The sequence below is a fragment of the Staurois parvus genome, unplaced genomic scaffold (assembly GCF_062004578.1).
Source record: "Staurois parvus isolate SC_StPar_1 unplaced genomic scaffold, SC_StPar_1.0 ptg000661l, whole genome shotgun sequence".
In the NCBI taxonomy this organism is placed as follows: Eukaryota; Metazoa; Chordata; class Amphibia; order Anura; family Ranidae; genus Staurois; species Staurois parvus.
The window spans coordinates 1,014,501-1,034,830 of NW_028318457.1; the positions used below are offsets into that span (position 1 = coordinate 1,014,501).

The 20,330-nt window shown below is 41.8% G+C and overlaps 2 protein-coding genes across 2 annotated transcripts in view; one reads left to right on the plus strand and one right to left on the minus strand.

The window, feature by feature from the left end:
• Positions 1 to 19,698, minus strand: part of SRRD (SRR1 domain containing) — a 32,671-nt gene extending 12,973 nt beyond the window's left edge. The window contains exons 1-6 of the mRNA XM_089651734.1: positions 19,622 to 19,698; positions 13,743 to 13,921; positions 11,703 to 11,743; positions 5,915 to 6,132; positions 3,222 to 3,320; positions 1,045 to 1,196 (exon numbers count right to left, since the gene is read on the minus strand). Of these exons, the coding sequence (XP_089507860.1) occupies positions 1,045 to 1,196; positions 3,222 to 3,320; positions 5,915 to 6,132; positions 11,703 to 11,743; positions 13,743 to 13,900 (668 nt within the window). The 5' untranslated portion in view covers positions 13,901 to 13,921; positions 19,622 to 19,698. The remainder of the gene's footprint in view (positions 1 to 1,044; positions 1,197 to 3,221; positions 3,321 to 5,914; positions 6,133 to 11,702; positions 11,744 to 13,742; positions 13,922 to 19,621) is intronic.
• Positions 19,699 to 19,713: 15 nt separating this feature from the next.
• Positions 19,714 to 20,330, plus strand: part of HPS4 (HPS4 biogenesis of lysosomal organelles complex 3 subunit 2) — a 72,368-nt gene continuing 71,751 nt past the window's right edge. The window contains exon 1 of the mRNA XM_089651729.1: positions 19,714 to 19,783. The gene's annotated coding sequence lies outside the window, so the exon portion shown is untranslated. The remainder of the gene's footprint in view (positions 19,784 to 20,330) is intronic.

Below are 20,330 nucleotides of genomic sequence, written 5' to 3' on the forward strand. Positions count from 1 at the left end.
ACCAGAGCTCCATGCTGACCAGATTATAAATCAGCAAAGATAGCGTTTGCTCTGGGAGCGATGATCAGCAGAAGTAATCCAAACTGGGAGCAATATACTGCAAGCAGCCAATCAGCACAATATGGAATAGCCTTAACAGCAGGTAGTCATCACGTCTCCATACCATAGATCATGTTCGGGGAATCAAAAAAGGAAATCATGGTGCAGTACATTTACTAGTTTCGTCATCCGACGTCCTAACGGGGGGGAATAATTCGAATGACGAAACTAGTAGGGTGGGGCTTCTTTTGGATGTGACGTCTGGACGCTCCTCGTAGACTGTTGGCTGTGATATCGCGGTGAGCGTAGCTCGTCCCTGCTTTCTTGAGGCTGTCATTGCTGGTGTCGGCTAGACACCCTGTTTGTGAGTGCATTTCTGACGTTTTAATTAAACATTTTGGTTTTAAACGTACTGCACCATGATTTCCTTTTTTGATTCCCCGAATATTGTGCTGACTGGCTGCTTGCAGTATATTGCTCCCAGTTTGGATTACTTCTGCTGATCATCGCTCCCAGAGCAAACGCTATCTTTGCTGACTTATAATCTGGTCAGCATGGAGCTCTGGTGAGTGCACCCATTTCATTCGGTGGTGGATTTTTTTTCACAGTGTTTGATTTATACAAGATTTCAGAACTGGTTAATTACTTTGTGATGGTGGATGGACTTTTATATAAAATTTTTTCTATCATGGACATCATTATTTTAAACTAATAATTTTTGTATTTACTTATATTTAGCGCACTCTTTGATTTATTCACATTTTTACCTTTTTTTGGTTAGGAGTGCAGCTTTTGTTCTATTTAGTTTGTGGCGCTTTTTTTTTTTTTTCTTCTCTATTTCTCATATTATCTTTGCTCCTTAGCGCTTTAGCATTAGTGTATGTAGGTCAGCTCACTAGACAGAGGTGATGTGTCCTGGGTATTCAGCCTTTTCAATCTAAACACTGCCAAATTTCAAATCACAAAGGTGGTTAAAGCCATGTCATGAGATGGTATACAGCTTACCTTTCTTCAATCCCTCTGAAACTGTTGCCAATGATAATTATTTGTGACAAAGCCTCCAATGACCAGTTCCTCCACAGCAAGTTATTGTAAAGAGCCTTGCCACAATGCAGCATGTAGAACACTGTGGGTTTTTGCACACCACGCTTTCCCTCCTAGAATGATAACAGAACCTTCTGTAGCATCTCTTGGTAACTCTATATAGATTTACAAAGCATTAATAAATAACTGTGCATTTCACATTGGAATGGTGCGTGTTCAGAAAAACAGCATAAAAAGCAATGACTGTTCTGCCCCACTTTTATTTTCTGTGTTGTATTGAACAGCATTAGGTTGTTATTGCTCTGTGGTATGCTAACATCTAGTGGAGCTGCTACAACTTGTTTACTCTGTGATTTGGTTTCTTCCTCTGTCCTCCTCTCATGTTTAGTACTTGTTAGTTTCGTCCTAGCTAGACCTTCCCTATTTCTTCCAAGTTCCCTCAGCCAGTGTTAGTTATTTGCAGACACATGGCTTAAACAAGTAATTGGGACTGATTTTCTAAAACTGGAGAGGCATGATAGCCAATCAGCTTCCAATTTCAGCTTGTTCAATTAAGCTTTGACAATAAGTTTCTATGAGGAGCTGCACCAGATGTTGCACTCTCCAATTTTAGTAAATCAACCCCAATGAATATGTGTTGCAGTGTACAGAAAGCTGTCTCAATAGGACTGATTTGTGAAGAATGGAGAAAAATAAGAGCACAAAAGTGGAGCTGTTGGTAGCCAGCTAACCATTTCCACACCGGGCACTTTTACCCCCTTCCCTCCCAGGCCATTTTTCAGGTTTCAGCGCTCTCACACTTTGAATGACAATTGCGCGGTCATACAACATTGTACCCAAACTAAAATTTTATCATTTTCTTCACACAACTAGAGCTTTCTTTTGGTGGTATTTAATCACTGCCGGGGTTTTTATTTTTTGCTAAATTAACAAAAAAAGACCGAAAATTTTGGAAAAAAAAATACATTTTTCTTTGTTTCTGTTATAAAATTTTGCAAATAAATAATTGTTCTTCATAAATTTAGGCCAAGATGTATTCTACTACATGTCTTTGGTGAAAATAACCCAAATTAGGATGTATTTTTTAGTTTGTAGGAAAGTTATAGAGTTCACAAACTATGGTATAGATCTGAATATTGATTAATCCTGAAGTACTGACAGCCAATCTAATTTCTTGAGGGCCAAGAATATCAGAACAGTACAGATATCCCCCAAATGACTCCTTTTTGCAAAGTAGACAGTCCGACGTACTTCATAAGAGGAATGGCAAGTTTTTTGAAGTTGTATTTTTTTGTCATAATTTTTCGGAAAATGAAAAAATTAAAAAAAAATATTTTCACTATTTTTTTTACATACTGTCACCAGTGCAGTACAGCGTTATCATATAACTGGCATGGCGGTGATCAGGGACAATGACTATATATATATATTGTTTTAATTTTTTTTATTATTTTTAATTTTTTATTACATTTTCTTTTCTTTTTTTTAAGATTTTTTTTTCATATTTCACTATGTCCAAAGTAGTACAATGTTACCATAGCAACATTGTACTACTTTGGGGAAGTGATCAGTATTTATTTATTTATTTATTTTTTTACACAATTTGCTTATAGCAAAGAATTACTTTGCTATAAGCAAGCATTTACCTGAATGACATCGATTCATTCAGGGTTTTTTTTTTTTGTATATTTGTTCAAGCCAGTAACTTATTACTAATGTGTGAGGGTCAGTATGATAGCCAAACAATAGTGAACAATAGTAACAAAATATGTCCCTTCTGGCAAGTATCCCTGAGGTCAATACAAACACATAGTGTATATACATTATATATATTTTTATTCCAAACTGCCTACTGTAAAATAAAAAACCCGATTTCTGTTTAGAATCCTATTTACAATGTCTACCTGACATTTATGTACTGTATTTCTTTGCTTTTCTCTTTCACAGCCCCTAGGGATTTACTTAACAAGCTCGTGAAAACAGCAACTACATGCTGCAAGTCATGTCAGCTAGTCTGTAATTTGTCTGATTGGTTGCCATGCAAATCATTGACTTGTGATTCTGGTTTTAAATAAATCCTATTCTGTTGTACCAGCATTTCTTTCTTATATAAAATGAGCAGCACATTATTATCTTACCTCATTTTTGCTAATAACTTTTAAGTCCAGTTCTTGAAGTACAGAAATCTCTGACAGGGAAAATACTGGGTCAAAAACATAGCACTGCTGATATGAGATCTGAAGGAGAAAAACAAAACTTTAGACCCAAATTCTCTTAAATACATTAAGCACATTAAACAGTATATATACAGTCGATGATATTAGATTGATGCCATGACTTTTAAAAAAAAAAACATTTAATTGAAAGGGATCATACTGGACCTGACAGAGGAATGCACTATAAAAGTACAATTAAAACAAGCTTGTTTCACAATAGGACATGTTTTTAACCTGTCCAACCTGTCCAAAGTCTCAGTTTGTTGTGTAAGGCTAGGAAAGTACCAAGCCTGAGCATAAAATGTTTGTTACACCTAACTTCATCCCAAAATTGGAGTCCTGGTCCATTCCATCCCTCTCCCTACCCCAACATTCCTTAAAATGCATGTCGCCATCCTTCTTTTTCCCCCTATATCCCTTAAAATATACATTATACAATCAAGTGTTGGGGGTCCCCAAAACTTCAAAGTCCTCTGATCTACACTTAGTACTTGAATTGCAAGTGGCAATATCAAAGGTCAATGGAGGTACCCACATTGCACTGTACGATGTTATGGTTGTGTCTAAGCTCAGGCTTGAAGCATTTGGTGGCCCCATTAGCAGCTTATACTTACTTTCCCTTTGCTGCTCCATTCTGCCACCAGGATTTGAACAATATTGGCCCTGTGTAAACTCCAAGTTGCAACTTCAAGCTTACATACGTTAAGGAGTCTCTCCATGTCCACATGTGACAGCACTGGGTGCCTAAGAGGCCAATTGCCAATCACAAGTGCTGTCATGTGGGAGGATCAGTAGTGGATCACATGATCCATTGTACCTGAAAGTACAGGTATCTTGTCTTTGCTCCTGGGGGTGAACAGGTTGGAGGGGGGAGCAAAGGTAATCATATGCAGCAGAAGCAGCATGGGCAAAAAAAGGTTCACTATAAAAATAGCTATTTAATTTTGACAACTATGCTTTTCTTAAACTGTCCAAAAAAAGAAAATGTTGCTTCTTAGTAAACAAGGTAACGGGGGTAATCTGTACACAAACACCCCCTGATATCTTCTTCCCTGCTCATATGACTGGCTCGTTGATTATCCACAGAAGGCTGCACAGATCTCAATCTCAAATTTCAGTTACCCCCTGCAGCAGAAATATCATTTAAGATACTTCCAAACACTAATCCACTTATAATGGGATACAGAGCCTGCAGAACTATTAATACAGTGAGACTGATCACAAGATTGTAATGAAGATAGGTAAATGTACTGCCAAAGCAAACATCAATGTCTATAAAACTGAAAATAGTAACTATCTGTAACATGGAGTGGATAAAAACAGAGATCAGGAGCCAGTCAGTCCAATCCAGGAGCCAGCAGGATTTTTAGGGACTAGCTCCATTGACAACAACTAGAGAAAACATCTAAATGTAGGTCATAATGTTCATCAGCAATATGAAACATTGCATATAAAGATTCTGTATCGTTGTGGCTATGCATTTTTGTTTTGTTTCCTAGTTTCCACTAACCATCCATTTTAACAGCTTCAGGACCACCTGCCTCAAATTTACTGCAGCAGAATGGCCCCTCTGCGCCAGATCACATACATGTACGTGGTCCAGTATTTCTGGGTAGGGGGTGCATGCATCGCCAAACCTGTGCTGTCACTGGGATTTTTTTTTTATCAAAGACATGTAGGAGAATACATTTTGGGCTAAATTTAAGACATTTTATTTTTTGCTCTGATATATTTTAGTGTAAAAAAAAATTTTTTTTCCAACATCTTTTTTGCTTTATATAATAAAAAATAAAAATCCCCAGTGGTGATCAAATGACACCAAAAGAAATCTCTATTTGTGTGAAAAAAAGTATATATATTTCATTTGCATACAGTGTTAAATGATCGCTCAATTGCCAGTTAAAGTAGTGCAATGCCAAACAGCAAAAAGAATGCCCTGGTCACGAAAGGGGTAAAACCTGGAGCTGAAGTGGTTTAAATGCTTGTTTATAGGGCCAAATTGTACAGTGGAATACACACACACATAATAATGTGCCCCCCTCCTTCCATAGGAGATTTCCACCAGGGGCAGGGTGTCTGAAATTAAATTGCAGTGCTCTGGGAATCCTTTGTCATGGGTGCACCCTTTAACAAATTATAATTTGTAAACCAGGATAGTGTTTGTGTGTATGTACAGTATGTAAGTATATACATTCTTCATATTCAACAGCAACACAGACAAAAGTAAAATATGTTCAAATGATTGTATGAGTAGTGTAGGGGAAAGCTAAAAACCCCTGTCAACTTTTTTATCTGTTGTGTTGCAGATTTCCCTTCACTTACTGTCTGGTGAAATTGTTGTCATTAAGATAGTAGGGGGAAAACATTCTAACAGAGCCCTGGATGGCAATTAAACTTGACAGGGATTTTTTAATCCCTCCCCAGGCTATCCAAAATTAAAACAAAAGAAAACTTTGGGCTCTAGTTATGTTCACAGTGCATTAAGAGTGCTTTAACTTGCCAGTGAATTTTCACATATTTTACATGGTTTTGCTTGAGTGCAAAGCCAATTTAAACAATGGCGGCTCATAATCCACACTTTTTTGTGCTGTGTTCTCATTAGTACAGGCTTCTACCTTAAACTGTTTGAGGAATAGCAGTAAGAAAGCCAGCTGATGCCGAGCTATGACACATGAAGCGAAATTTCCCAGACCATAACAGACGCATTCATAGTCTTGGAGACAACGATGAGAAGGCACATCTTCCTCAAGGCACTGACTTTTCATTAACTCTCCATTGTCACTGTTGTCTTTTGAAACTGCTGGAGCTATATTTTGACATTTGCAAAGACAACCTGCGGGAAATAAAGATAATAATGTCACTGCAGTTGGAAATGGCTTGTAAAAACTGTGTCAATAAATCTCTGTTTTGCAAAGTTGTGCTCTATAAAGGGCTTCACTTAGTTACATAATTTGGTTTTTACAATGTCATTCCGAATAAAATTCTGAAAGTAAGAAAATCACAGATTTAAAATGACAATATTTCATTTAGATGAAAGCAGTCAACTTTAAGAGTTACAGCATTTTTCTCTAAAACAGTTACTTCTAATAATATCAATACTGGGGTATTATTACTTATACAGCTCTGATATAGTTGCAGAGATTTATAGCTGATGGAAATGCTTTAATATTGTATCAATAAAGGTACTTACATGTGTAGGAAGCAATGCTCTGTATCCACAAGCAAAACATTCTGTAGATATTGCTGCATCCCAAATATATATATATATATATATATATATATATATATATACACACACACACACACACACACACACACGTTTATTGGGTTACAATAACCACTTGCCCTCCGGAAGATTTACCCCCTTAAGGCTAGGTTCACATATATGCGAGTGGTGCCGCTGCGGATCCGTGCAAAAATCCGTGCAGCCGCATCAAAGAATGCGAACCCGCGGGCGGGTGCCATTAATTCTAATGGCGTGCTGCCCGTACTGGAAATCGTAACCGTACTGGGAACCGACTTCTCTGTGTGTTCCGGGGCAGGGGAGTCCTTTCAATTGAAAGGGTTCTCATGCCCATGCAAAACGCGGCCCGCAGGAACGCACATATGTGAACCAGGGCTAATAACTAGACCATTTTTTGCTATTCAGCACTGCGCTATTTCAACTGGTAATTGTGCAGTTATGCAATGCTGTACCCAAACAAAATGTATGTCCTTATTTTCATACAAATAGAGCTTTCTGTTGGTGGTATTTGATCGCCAATGGGTTTTCAATTTTTGTGATATAAAAGAAAAAATGACAAAGTTGTCAGTTAAATTATATTTTGCATACGCATGCCATGGGTATATGTGGAATAACACAGAAAAACACATTCTGCTACTTCTCCCAAGTGTGTGGATACCACATGTGAGAGACTGTTTGGAAGCCTAGCCATATACACGACCCCAAAATCCAATGACCACTTTCAGGCTTTCAAAGGGCATATTTCCTCTTATCACTTCCTTACTACCCATCACAGTTTTGGAGGTCCTAAAATGCCAGTACAGCACAAACACCCCTACCCCCCCCCAGAAATGACCCCTTTTTGGATATTAGACACCCCAAGGAATTTTATAAGAGCCATGGTGAGTATTTTGCATTTATCATTTTTGTCACAGGGTTTTGAAAAAGAATAAAAGTAAAGAAAAAATAAATATTCGTTTTCTTTCTTCTTTCTCCAAAAACTTGTGGCAACAAATGAGATTTGCTAAATACTCACCGTGCCTCTTAACAAATACCTTGGAGTGTCTACTTTTCAAAAAGGGGTCATTTAGGGGGGAGGGGGTATTATCCTGGCATTTTAGGGCCAGCATTAGGAGCTTATGTCAGACATCACTTTACCAACCGCTCTGTTTCCGCCACTCCCCTCTGCCAATCCCTCCACTGGCTTCCGATTGCGCAACGGATCAAATTCAAAATCCTAACACTGACGTACAAAGCTGTCCACCATACTGTTCCAAATTACATCACCGACCTAATATTCAAGTACCACCCAACACGCACACCCTGCTTCTCACAAGACCTCCTTCTCTCTAGTTCCCTGGTCTCCTCCTCCCATGCCCGCCTCCAGGATTTCTCCAGGGTGTCACCCATCCTCTGGAACTCCCTACCCCAACCCATCAGACTATCACCTACTCCCCTCTCCTTTAGGTGCACCCTGAAAACCCATCTCTTCAGGGAAGCCTACCCCACCCCCTGCTAATTTGCCGACCTCCTCCACTCTTCCTACCACTCCATCCCCCACAGCTATCTCCTCCTGTACCATTATCCCCTCCCTCCTAGATTGTAAGCTCGAAGGAGCAGGGCCCTCGAACCCCTCGTGTATCGCATTGTATTGTTATTGTACTGTCGCATGTTCTGTCTCCCTTTGTAATGTACAGGCTGAGCGAACTGTTGGCGCTTTATAAATACTGTATAATAATAGTTACCCAATTTTCTAACCACTTGAAGACCAAGACCTCTTCTAACACTTGAAAAAAACATTTTTCTTTGCTAGAAAATTACTAAATTACGCCAACTTAATTACTTAATTACGCCAACAAAGTATGCAAATTTGTAATATCCATAGGCGACAATTTAAAAGCCTTTACAGGTCACCACTTTAGATTTACACAGGAGGTCTACTGCTACTGCCCTCAATCTGACGTTCATGGTGATACCTCACTTGCATGGTGCAATCTCTGTTTACATACCGCCATGGGACCACTGCTTACGTTTGCCTTTGCGCGCGAGCACAGGGGAGGGGATGAATTTTTTTTTCATTATTTTTTTTGCTTTTTTAAATTATTTTTACACTGTCCATTTCATTTTTTTTGTTATCACAAGACATGTAAATACCCCCTGTGATAGTAATAGGCAGTGACAGGTACTCTTTTCTGGGAAATCTCGGGTCTATTAGACTCTACATCTCTCCTCTGCCCTCACGATCGGTGTGATCATATGCTTTCGCAATTTTAAAATAGCGCTGTTTATTTCAAAACAGAAATGATGAAATGCTCGTAGCTTCAAGTCTCTTAGACCATAGAAATGACTGGAGGCATTCCAGCCTCCGATAAGCTCTATTGTCAGCCAGCGGAACTGCCGGCTGCATTTTGGGTGGACGGGAGAGCCCAAGAAAACCTTGGAAGGCGGCAGGAGGGGTGGAAGAGTCCTTTTCCGCTGCTTGTAAAAGTGATACAGGAGCTAATTACCCGCTAGGATTGTTTTTACATGAAAGCCAAAGGCAAACAGAAAAAAACAATACCAGAATAATGCCTGAAGCTGCAGGCATCATCCTGGTATAACCACCCAAAGTCTAATGACGTACCAGTACATTGCTGGTCCTTGGGCATATATGTAACAGTAGAGAACATAGACATATGATGAATTGGCTCTGTGGACCAATATGACCGCAATTCATTCTTTTTTGTAAAGCCAATGCTGAGGGTTAGGCCCAAAGAAGTTTTAAATTAAGAAACTGTGATAGGTTTCCATGCAAACTGTCTGTCGAGCTGAATTTGGGTGGGCGGCCATGTATTGTTGTGCATATAAATTGCTTTGGCCCACAATCAATTGATACAAATCTTCCATGAAAAACAGCAGAGGAACTGTGTTTTTGGGGACACTAGACAAAAGGAGGCACTGGTATAGTTCTGTTTGTGATCAATATATTGATCTGTACAAACACTATACTAGTAATGGCGGTGATCAGCGACCTAAAGCATGAAAGCATGAGTACAATAGTGTGCAAGCAATCTAACACTAGCTGACCCTGGCTGGGAGGGGCGCTAACTGACCCTGATGCTATCTGATGTCACTAGTGGCAGTAATGAAGTGATCAGTGAAAAAATCCAATTTACAGACACTGTAGTAATGGTACTGGCAGGGTGACGGGGTGATCAAAGGGATAATAGGGGCGATCAAAGAGTTAAATGTGATAATTTAACATGTGAGTGTAAATTGTAGTGCTTTTACTCAGTGCCATGTTCATTCTTCTCTCCCTGGACGGCATAGGGGAAAGTGGGACACACACACATGTGCACGCACACCCGGAAATAGAAAGCGACACAAGATTACATCGCTTTGCTCAGAGCCACTGCTCGCCCACTTTGAAATGTCATGAACGTGTTGAGTTAGTGACAGTTCAATATAATAGCAATCTGTGATTGACTCCAGCTGGTCACATGGTACAGGGTTTATGAATCAGACAGATTTGTTGTCATTGTGATCATGTCATTGCATAGCAATCACATGATCACTGGGTCCCGATTACCGGGATTCTCATTCCATGAGAATTCAATTCAATTCATTTATTACGTGGTGGGGTATGGTTTCATCCCTGCTTGGGCACGCAGCACCCCCCAGTGTTGGCAAAAGGCCAGCAACATACGGTACGTTGCTTGTCCTGTAGGCAGCCAGAAAGTGGTTAATTAGCATCAATGCTGAACAACACAAGCTCAAACCAAGGACGCATAGAAGATATTGTTTCTATTTGCCCTGCTCACACCACACATGTTGAAGTGTGTTGTATGAAAATGTACAAAGCATGCATACATAGAAGTCAGTATTACAGCTTCTATGAATGAAAAGTGAACTATAAACCGTGCCTCCTGCACAGCTCTTATATGTCCCTATCCCACTTAGGACGATTCCAGGCCTGCCACTCCATACAACTTCTCTGTGACCAACAGCTTTAGACGTCCACTTTCCACACTGGAGGAATCTTGCTCAGCTGAGGGCACCCTACCCCATGCCTTGTCTAAATGATATGCTCTACTGGTGCTGCCACCCGAAGGCTTCTCTCCTCCCTATCTATCAAAGTGGGAGCCGGATCTGGGAAGAACCTTTACAGAAGACCAAAAAATCAACATACTTAGTTTTTCTCTGAAATCATCTTTGTGCACGAAAACAGAGGAGAACAACTTTAAGATATTGGCTCGGTGGAACAGAACTCCTATATTGCTACATAAGTTCTCTCCCATCAACCCTAATACTTGTTGGAGATGTCAGGAGGAGGATGGAGCTCTCCTCCATGTGTTCTGGTCCTGCCCTTGGCTTACACACTAATGGTGAGAGGTCCGCTGTATCATCCAAAAACTCATGGACCTTTCTGTGCCTGTAGATCCGGTATTTTCTTCTTTTACATGTTGCCAATAAGCCATCCAAGACTTACAAGAGGTATGTACTATGCCATCTATTGAATGCAGCCAACTTTTGCATCTCCCTATGTTGGACAGAAGAGAAACCACCATCGATTGGGCTTTGGCTACGCAAAGTCGAGGAAATAAACCATATGGAATATTTGGTGCTTTTGCATAGGCATAAACATAAGGTATATTCTAAAACCTAGACACTCTGGAACTTGTTTGTTTACTCAGATGAAGGGAGGTCTCTCCTCGAGGCAGGGGAAGGGTGACCACCTCTCACCTGGCATCTGGTTCCTTCTTTCCTGTCCCCTCTGCCCTCCCACCCCCTTTCTTCCTTTTTCTATCTCATCTCTCTATTTTTTTCCTCTTTCTCTATTTTTCCCAGCTGTATTTCTTTTCTTTTTTTGATTTTCAATTTCCACATTCTTTTCAATTTAATTTTTATATAAAAAACAGATCCCATAATAAGGCTCGTGAGGACTAGTGCCCTGTTACTTATTTTCAATATTTTATCCAAAGAGAGAAGGCAAAACAATTAACAAATGCAAACATTTTTTGGGTTTGAAATAAATTTGAAGGGACCCTCAGTGTATAGCTATTCATGGAAGGTATCTGTAAATGTAAAAACTGTAGCTAAGTGGATTTTATTGAGATGTGGCATCACTTTATTTCTATAACTGGATTTATGGTTTGTAACTGGGTTTGTAAACGAGGGCATACATAATACAAAGTACTCACCTTGACAGGATTTCCAAAAGTCAGAGATTCTTAGGTTTTCCCTATTGGAGGAAAACAAAAAAACATATTCATGGCCAGTACTTTTAGACATGCTAGAACAAAACCATAAACATCATAAACCAAAGACATCATTCATAAAATGTCATACTATTTTCAGTCATAGGTACTGTAAGTCATTTTGATATATTGACACATATAGGACTCATATCTCCTCCATGTGCTGCAAAATGCATTTGGTTTATGTATATGCACTAAATCAGTCACTGCAACCAGCTGTTACTGTATATCCAGGAATATTTTTTGATGTGCTACACAATATATGACTAACATTACCCTTTCTTTATATACTTCTTATGTGGTGGACTTTATAACCTTCAGTTGAGTATGTCAATCCAGCATGACTATTCACCATTTAAATGGACAAAGCTTGATGCACAATGTTTTTGGTACTGCACCAAAATCTACAGTATGGTTACCTCTAACCCAGTCTCCAGGACATCCTTGTCTAAGAACATCGAAATTCCACGTTTTTAACTCTGCCTACATGAAAATATTTCAATGTACACATGCATCTGATTATTTAGAAGCATGCTGGCAATGTTTCCTTTAGTACCGGTTCACATACACTATACTGCCTTAGGACACCCTTCCAAATCACTGGACTCAGGTGTTCCAATCACCTCCATTGCCACAAGTGTATAAAATCAAACACCTAGGCATGCAGACTGCTTCTACAAACATTTGTGAAAGAATGGGTCGCTCTCAGCAGCTCAGTGAATTCAAGTGTGGTGCCATGATAGGTTGCCACCTGTGCAATAAGTCCATCCGTGAAATTTTGCTACTAAATATTCCACAGTCAACTGTTAGTGGTATTGTAAGAAAGTGGAAGCAACTGGGAACAACAGCAACTCAGCCATGAAGTGGTAGGACACGTAAAATGATAGAGCGGGGTCAGCGCCTCCAAACTTTGTGTGGCCTTCAGATTAGCACAACAACAGTGCGTACAGCGCTTCATGGAATGGGTTTCCATGACCAAGCAGCTGCAACCAAACCTTACATCACGAAGTGCAAAGCGTTGGATGCAGTGGTGTAAAGCACACCACCACTGGACTCTAGAGCACTGGAGACGTGTTCTCTGGAGTGACCAATCACACTTCTCTGTCTGACAATCCGAGGGATGTGGCTGGGTTTGGCGGTTGCCAAGAGAACGGTACTTGCCTGACTGCATTGTGCTCCCAACATTGTGGGAACAGTTTGGGGATGGCCCCTTCCTGTTCCAACATGACTGCGCACCAGTGCACAAAGCAAGGTCCACAAAGACCTGGATGAGGGAGTTTGGGATGGAGGAACTTGATTGGCCTGCACAGAGTCCTGACCTCAACCCGATACAACACCTTTGGGATGAATTAGAACGGAGACTGCGAGCCAGGCCTTCTCTTCCAACATCATTGCCTGACCTCACAAATGCACTTCTGGAAAAATGGTCAAATCTTCCCATAGACACACTCCTGAACCTTATGGACAGCCTTCCCAGAAGAGCTGAAGCTGTTATAGCTACAAATCGTGGGCCAACTCAATATTGAACCCTACGGAATAAGACTGGGAAGCAATTAAAGTTCATGTGCATGTAAACGCAGGCGTCCCAATACTTATGCTTGCCGTCACAACCTCTGATAGTGTACCTCGCAACACAGTAAATAAATTGGCAACTTTAGTCACAGAGGCACCAGCTAAGCAGTACCAGCAATTTGTCCTCTTTGAAGCTCAGTAATCTCTGACATGACTCTGTATTACTAACTATCTTCCCAACTGTTAGCTATGTGTATCATCACACAGCGGAAACAAAAGAATGTTACATCAATTCCACTTTCAACACGAAACATGTTGCAACTTTCACATCTGCAAATCATGTAATGTTTCCTTTTTTCTGTCTAACCCTGATAGATAGATAGATAGATAGATAGATAGATAGATAGATAGATAGATAGATAGATAGATAGATAGATAGATAAATATGTACATACACACAGGTTTACTCACATGGTGTCCCTAATTTTTTTAATGACATCTTTGCCATTTACAACCAGATCCAGATCTTGTGAAGATCCTTCAGCTTTACAAAGTGAGTTTTCTTTAATCCGCTGTGACTTCTTTCTTATCTTTCTCTTGCCTACCACCTGCCAGGCATCTGACTCCATACCTGGGAATAGTGCAGACACCTAAAAACAGCAGAAAAATTTGTTAGAAAATAAAAGTCTGAAAAACAATTTTAATATTTCTGACAAAAATAACAAGTAATTGACCAGAGACAAATGATATCTGAAGGGGGAAATAAAAAATACTTTTGTATGTTAAAGGGGAGCTCCAGAGAAGATTTTCTAATTTGTGTTGTGTAATAAAAGGCTCTCAAACCAGCCTTGCAATCAATAGGGCATAGAAACCACGTTTTCCAGCAGTCAAAATGGTTGTGGCAGCACTTCCTCTAACGCATTTCGTCACTTCCGGAAGTGACGAAATGTGTTAGGGGAAATGACGTCCAGACGCAGCATGAAAACCGGAAGTGCCGCCACAGCCATTTTGACTGCTGGAAAACGTGGTTTCTATGCCCTATTGATTGCAAGGCTGGTTTGTTTGCCACAGAGCTGATATTTGATATCCCCAATGTAAGATATTTGTTAAATGTATCCCTATACTTGGAATATCTATTATATGAGTCTCCTTTGCTTTATGAAGAATATGGAGGATGGGCTCCTGAAGTGAAGGAAAACTTGGAAGTAATACTTTTACCAGGAATATCGTGATAAACTTATGAATACTACCAGAGGGTAATGGTATTTAATATCACTATTTGGAGTGGTCACTGAGTGTTCACTATATGTATTGAAGTGTTCACTTTAATATTGGATTTTGGTTCACATTTATTTTAGTTGATTATTAGTAAATACATTTTGGATATATATTTATATTCACATATTTTTTTTTTTTTCCTCTCGCATAATCACTATTAATCACAGTTGTAGTGGTTTGGATTTTTTGCACAGATTTATTGATTGCACTTTTTCTGTAATTTGTTATTTGGAAGATAATGCACTATATGAGTGTTCTTTTTTTTTGAGGTATCACGAGGATTGAAATAGGATTTGGAATCCTTCCTACTGGACCTATTTGTATTTGTTTTGGTGGACTTTTGATTTAGACTTTAATTGGACTATTTTTCATTCATTTTATATATATATATATATATATATATATATATTAATTTTTAGAACTATTTGGTTAGTTGGTTAGATAATATTCAGATTATTCACTTGATATGGTGAAAGAAAGGTTATAATATATCATTGGTTGCTGCAGATCACTATGTGGAACTAATTTTCTGAATACTGAAAAACAGGAGATAGGAGAGGTAGAGGAGGAAGGGAAAACCGAGAGAAGAGGGGAGAGGAAAGCGGGTAATGGGAGAAGGAAGAGGGGAGAGGGGAGGAAGAAGAGGAAAGAGGGTAGGAGAAGAAGAAGAAAGAGGGGAGAGAATAAAGGGAGAAGAAGAGGGTGAGAAAGAAGGGGGGGGGGCGGAAGAAGAAGAGAAGGGAGAGGGAGAAGAGGAAAGGAGAAGAAACACACAAAATGGGGAGATAGTAAATGGGGAAGAGGAGGGTGAGCAGGAAGGGGGAAAGAGGAGGGTGAGAAGGAAGGGGGAAAGAGGAGGGTGAGAAGGAAGGGGGGAAGAGGAGGGTGAGAAGGAAGGGGGGAAGAGGAGGGTGAGAAGAAAGGGGGGAAGAGGAGAGTGAGAAGGAAGGGGGGAAGAGAAGGGTGAGAAGGAAGGGGGGAAGAGAAGGGTGAGAAGGAAGGGGGGAAGAGGAGGGTGAGAAGGAAGGGGGAAAGAGGAGGGTGAGAAGGAAGGGGGAAAGAGGAGGGTGAGAAGGAAGGGGGAAAGAAGAGAGGGAAGATGGAGAAGAGCAAAGAGGGGAAGGAGAGACCAAGAAAGAGGGGAGAGAGTAAAGGGAGAAGAAGAGGGTGAGAAGGAAGGGGGGAAGAGAAGTGGGCAGAGGTGGAGAGGGAGAAGAGGAAAGAGGGGAGGGGGAAAGGGAGAAGAGGAAAGAGGGGAGGGGGAGAGGGCAGAAGAGAAGGATGAGGAGAAGGATAGGGGTAAAGAGGGAAGGAGAAATGAGGAAGATGAAAGGGGAAAGGGACACGGGAAGAGGGGTGGGAAAAGGGGAGGGGGAGGAGAAAGAGAAGGAAAGATGGAAGGGGAAAAAGAAGAGGAGGCATGGGGAAAGGGAAGGTGAGGGGGAAGGGGAGAGGGATGGAGAAAGGAAGGAGGAAAACGTGGTTTCTATGCCCTATTGATTGCAAGGCTGGTTTGTTTGCCACAGAGCTGATATTTGATATCCCCAATGTAAGATATTTATTAAATGTATCCCTATACTTGGAATATCTATTATATGAGTCTCCTTTGCTTTATGAAGAATATGGAGGATGGGCTCCTGAAGTGAAGGAAAACTTGGAAGTAATACTTTTACCAGGAATATCGTGATAAGCTTATGAATACTACCAGAGGGTAATGGTATTTAATATCACTATTTGGAGTGGTCACTGAGTGTTCACTATATGTATTGAAGTGTTCACTTTAATATTGGATTTTGTTTCACATTTATTTTAGTTGATTATTAGTAAATACATTTTGAATATATATTTATATTCACATATTTTTTTTTTTCCTCTCGCATAATCACTATTAATCACAGTTGTAGTGGTTTGGATTTTTTGCACAGATTTATTGATTGCACTTTTTCTGTAATTTGTTATTTGGAAGATAATGCACTATATGAGTGTTCTTTTTTTTTGAGGTATCACGAGGATTGAAATAGGATTTGGAATCCTTCCTACTGGACCTATTTGTATTTGTTTTGGTGGACTTTTGATTTAGACTTTAATTGGACTATTTTTCATTCATTTTATATATATATATATATATTTATTATTTTTAGAACTATTTGGTTAGTTGGTTAGATAATATTCAGATTATTCACTTGATATGGTGAAAGAAAGGTTATAATATATCATTGGTTGCTGCAGATCACTATGTGGAACTAATTTTCTGAATACTGAAAAACAGGAGATAGGAGAGGTAGAGGAGGAAGGGAAAACCGAGAGAAGAGGGGAGAGGAAAGCGGGTAATGGGAGAAGGAAGAGGGGAGAGGGGAGGAAGAAGAGGAAAGAGGGTAGGAGAAGAAGAAGAAAGAGGGGAGAGAATAAAGGGAGAAGAAGAGGGTGAGAAAGAAGGGGGGGGGGGCGGAAGAAGAAGAGAAGGGAGAGGGAGAAGAGGAAAGGAGAAGAAACAAAATGGGGAGACAGTAAATGGGGAAGAGGAGGGTGAGAAGGAAGGGGGAAAGAGGAGGGTGAGAAGGAAGGGGGAAAGAGGAGGGTGAGAAGGAAGGGGGGAAGAGGAGGGTGAGAAGGAAGGGGGGAAGAGGAGGGTGAGAAGAAAGGGGGGAAGAGGAGAGTGAGAAGGAAGGGGGGAAGAGAAGGGTGAGAAGGAAGGGGGGAAGAGAAGGGTGAGAAGGAAGGGGGGAAGAGAAGGGTGAGAAGGAAGGGGGGAAGAGAAGGGTGAGAAGGAAGGGGGAAAGAGGAGGGTGAGAAGGAAGGGGGAAAGAGGAGGGTGAGAAGGAAGGAGGAAAGAGGAGGGTGAGAAGGAAGGGGGAAAGAGGAGGGTGAGAAGGAAGGGGGGAAGAAGAGAGGGAAGATGGAGAAGAGCAAAGAGGGGAAGGAGAGACCAAGAAAGAGGGGAGAGAATAAAGGGAGAAGAGGGTGAGAAGGAAGGGGGGAAGAGGAGTGGGCAGAGGTGGAGAGGGAGAAGAGGAAAAAGGGGAGGGGGAAAGGGAGAAGAGGAAAGAGGGGAGGGGGAGAGGCAGAAGAGAAGGAAGAGGAGAAGGATAGGGGTAAAGAGGGAAGGAGAAATGAGGAAGATGAAAGGGGAAAGGGACACGGGAAGAGGGGTGGGAAAAGGGGAGGGGGAGGAGAAAGAGAAGGAAAGATGGAAGGGGAAAAAGAAGAGGAGGCATGGGGAAATGGAAGGTGAGGGGGAAGGGGAGAGGGTAAGAGGAGAGGGATGGAGAAAGGAAGGAGGGAAGAGAAGAAGGAAAAAGAGATGGAAGAGGAGAAAGGGTAAAAAACAGGAGAAGGGGAGAGGGGAAGAGAAGAGGAAAAGGTTGGGGAGAAGTAAGATAAAATGTTGAGGGAAAAGGAGAAGGGAAGGGGGAAGGGGAGAGGAGAAGGAAGAAGAGAGAGAAGTGAAGATCAGAGGGGAAGAGAAGAAGAGAGGGAAGATGTCAAGGGAAGAGGAGAGGAAGTGGGGGAGATGGAAAAGAAGAGGGAAGAGGAGAGGGGGAAATGGAAAAGAAGAGGGAAGAGGAGAGGGAGTGGGGGAAATGGAAAAGAAGAGGGAAGAGGAGTGGGAGAGGGGGGAAATGGAAAAGAAGAGTGAAGAGGAGTGGGAGAGGGGGGAAATGGAAAAGAAGAGTGAAGAGGAGTGGGAGAGGGGGGAAATGGAAAAAAGAGGGAAGAAGAGAGTGAGAGGGGGGAAATGGAAAAGAAGAGGAAAGCTGAGAGTGAGAGGGGGGAAATGGAAAAGAAGAGGGAAGAGGAGAGGGAGAGGGGGAGAAATGGAAAAGAAGCGGGAAGAGGAGAGGGGGGAAATGGAAAAGAAGAGGGAGGAAGAGAGGGGGAAATGGAAAAGAAGAGGGAAGAGGAGAGGGAGAGGGGGGGAAATGGAAAAGAAGAAAGGAGTGGGGGGGAAATAGAAAAGAAGAGGGAAGCAGAGAGGGGGGAAATAGAAAAGAAGAGGGAAGAGGAGAGGGAGAAAATGGAAAAGAGGGAAGAGGAGAGGGAGAGGGGGAAATGGAAAAGAAGAGGAGAGGGGGGAAATGGACAAGAAGAGGGAAGAGGAGAGGGAGAGGGGGGAAATGGAAAAGAAGAGGAGAGGGAGAGGGGGGAAATGGAAAAGAAGAGGGAAGAGGAGGGAAATGGAAAAGAAGAGGAGAGGGGGGAAATGGAAAAGAAGAGGGAAGAGGAGAGGGAGAGGGGGGAAATGGAAAAGGAGAGGGAGAGGGGGAAATAGAAAAGAAGGGGGAAGAGGAGAGGTAGAGGGGGGAAATGGAAAAGAAGAGGAGAGGGAGAGGGGGGAAATGGAAAAGAAGAGGGAAGAGGAGAGGGGGAAATGGAAAAGAAGAGGGAAGAGGAGAGGGAGAGGGGGAAATGGAAAAGAAGAGGAGAGGGAGAGGGGGGAAATGGAAAAGAAGAGGGAAGAGGAGAGGGAGAGGGGGGAAATGGAAAAGAAGAGGAGAGGGAGAGGGGGGAAATGGAAAAGAGGGGGGAAATGGAAAAGAAGGGGGAAGAGGAGAGGGAGAGGGGGGAAATGGAAAAGAAGAGGAGAGGGAGAGGGGGGAAATGGAAAAGAAGGGGGAAGAGGAGAGGGAGAGGGGGGAAATGGAAAAGAAGAGGAGAGGGAGAGGGGGGAAATAGAAGAGGGAAGAGTAGAAGGGAAGACAAAAGCAGCGGGAAGGGGAGACGAGAGAGAAGACGGGAAGGGAGTGAAGAGAGAGGGATAGAGCAGAACAAGTAAACTATAATGTATGTACACCGAGAGCCATTTATAGGACACTGCTCATCTATCGGCCATACAGCCTTCACAGTAGATGTGTATGTGGACTAATGACATTACACTGGGTACTCAGTCCGCTCGGAACATTCTGTGCATGGAATGTCTGTGGAAGGGAAGGAGCACGTGGTCTCCAGCTCCTCACACATAGGTAATAGAGGGAGTTCGGCTATATACACGGCTGGAGGAAGGGCTGACAGCCGGGATATTCCAGCGATCATTGCATGGGTTAGTCTTGCTTTCCAGCAGCATGCTCACTTACCTCTGCGTTCCAACAAGAGCAATAAGCGGAAGAGTATATGCGTCCCAAGCCTCGCTCCTCCCTCCGCCTGCAGTGACGTGTATGTGGTGCGCTGTGTGTTTGAGAAATGAGGAAGGAAGCAGGGGAATTTAGCTAGTATATCACATGATAGAGGAAGAGCAGGTAGGGAGGTGCGGGCCCAGCATACTGTCATTGTATCACCCAGAGCAATGTGTGTTGTAAAGCGATCAGTTTTGAGTGGACATGTATGCTGGGACTTGTTGTTCCACTGCAACTGGAGACCCTCCTAGATGGGTTATTCCGGGAGACGGACACCACTGTGAGAAGAGGATCTCGGGACCTTTTCCTGACACTGATTGATGTATCTCTAGGCAGAGACCTTTGTTTAGTTTCGGATAATTTGGGAAGGATTAGACCCTCTATACTATGGTATTGTGGTCTGTGTCCCTATTGGGGAGATTCACCCCTTTATTTATAGTGATGACCAGAGAGCGGAAAGCCAACACTTTAGAGTTACCTTCCATTGGGGACACCTGTCTAAGAGGAGGGTTCCTCTCACTTTCCTAGATTGTAAGCTCCAAGGAGCAGGGCCCTCGAACCCCTCGTGTATCACATTGTATTGGTATTGTACTGTCACATGTTCTGTCTCCCTTTGTAATGTACAGCGCTGAGCGAACTGTTGGCGCTTTATAAATACTGTATAATAATA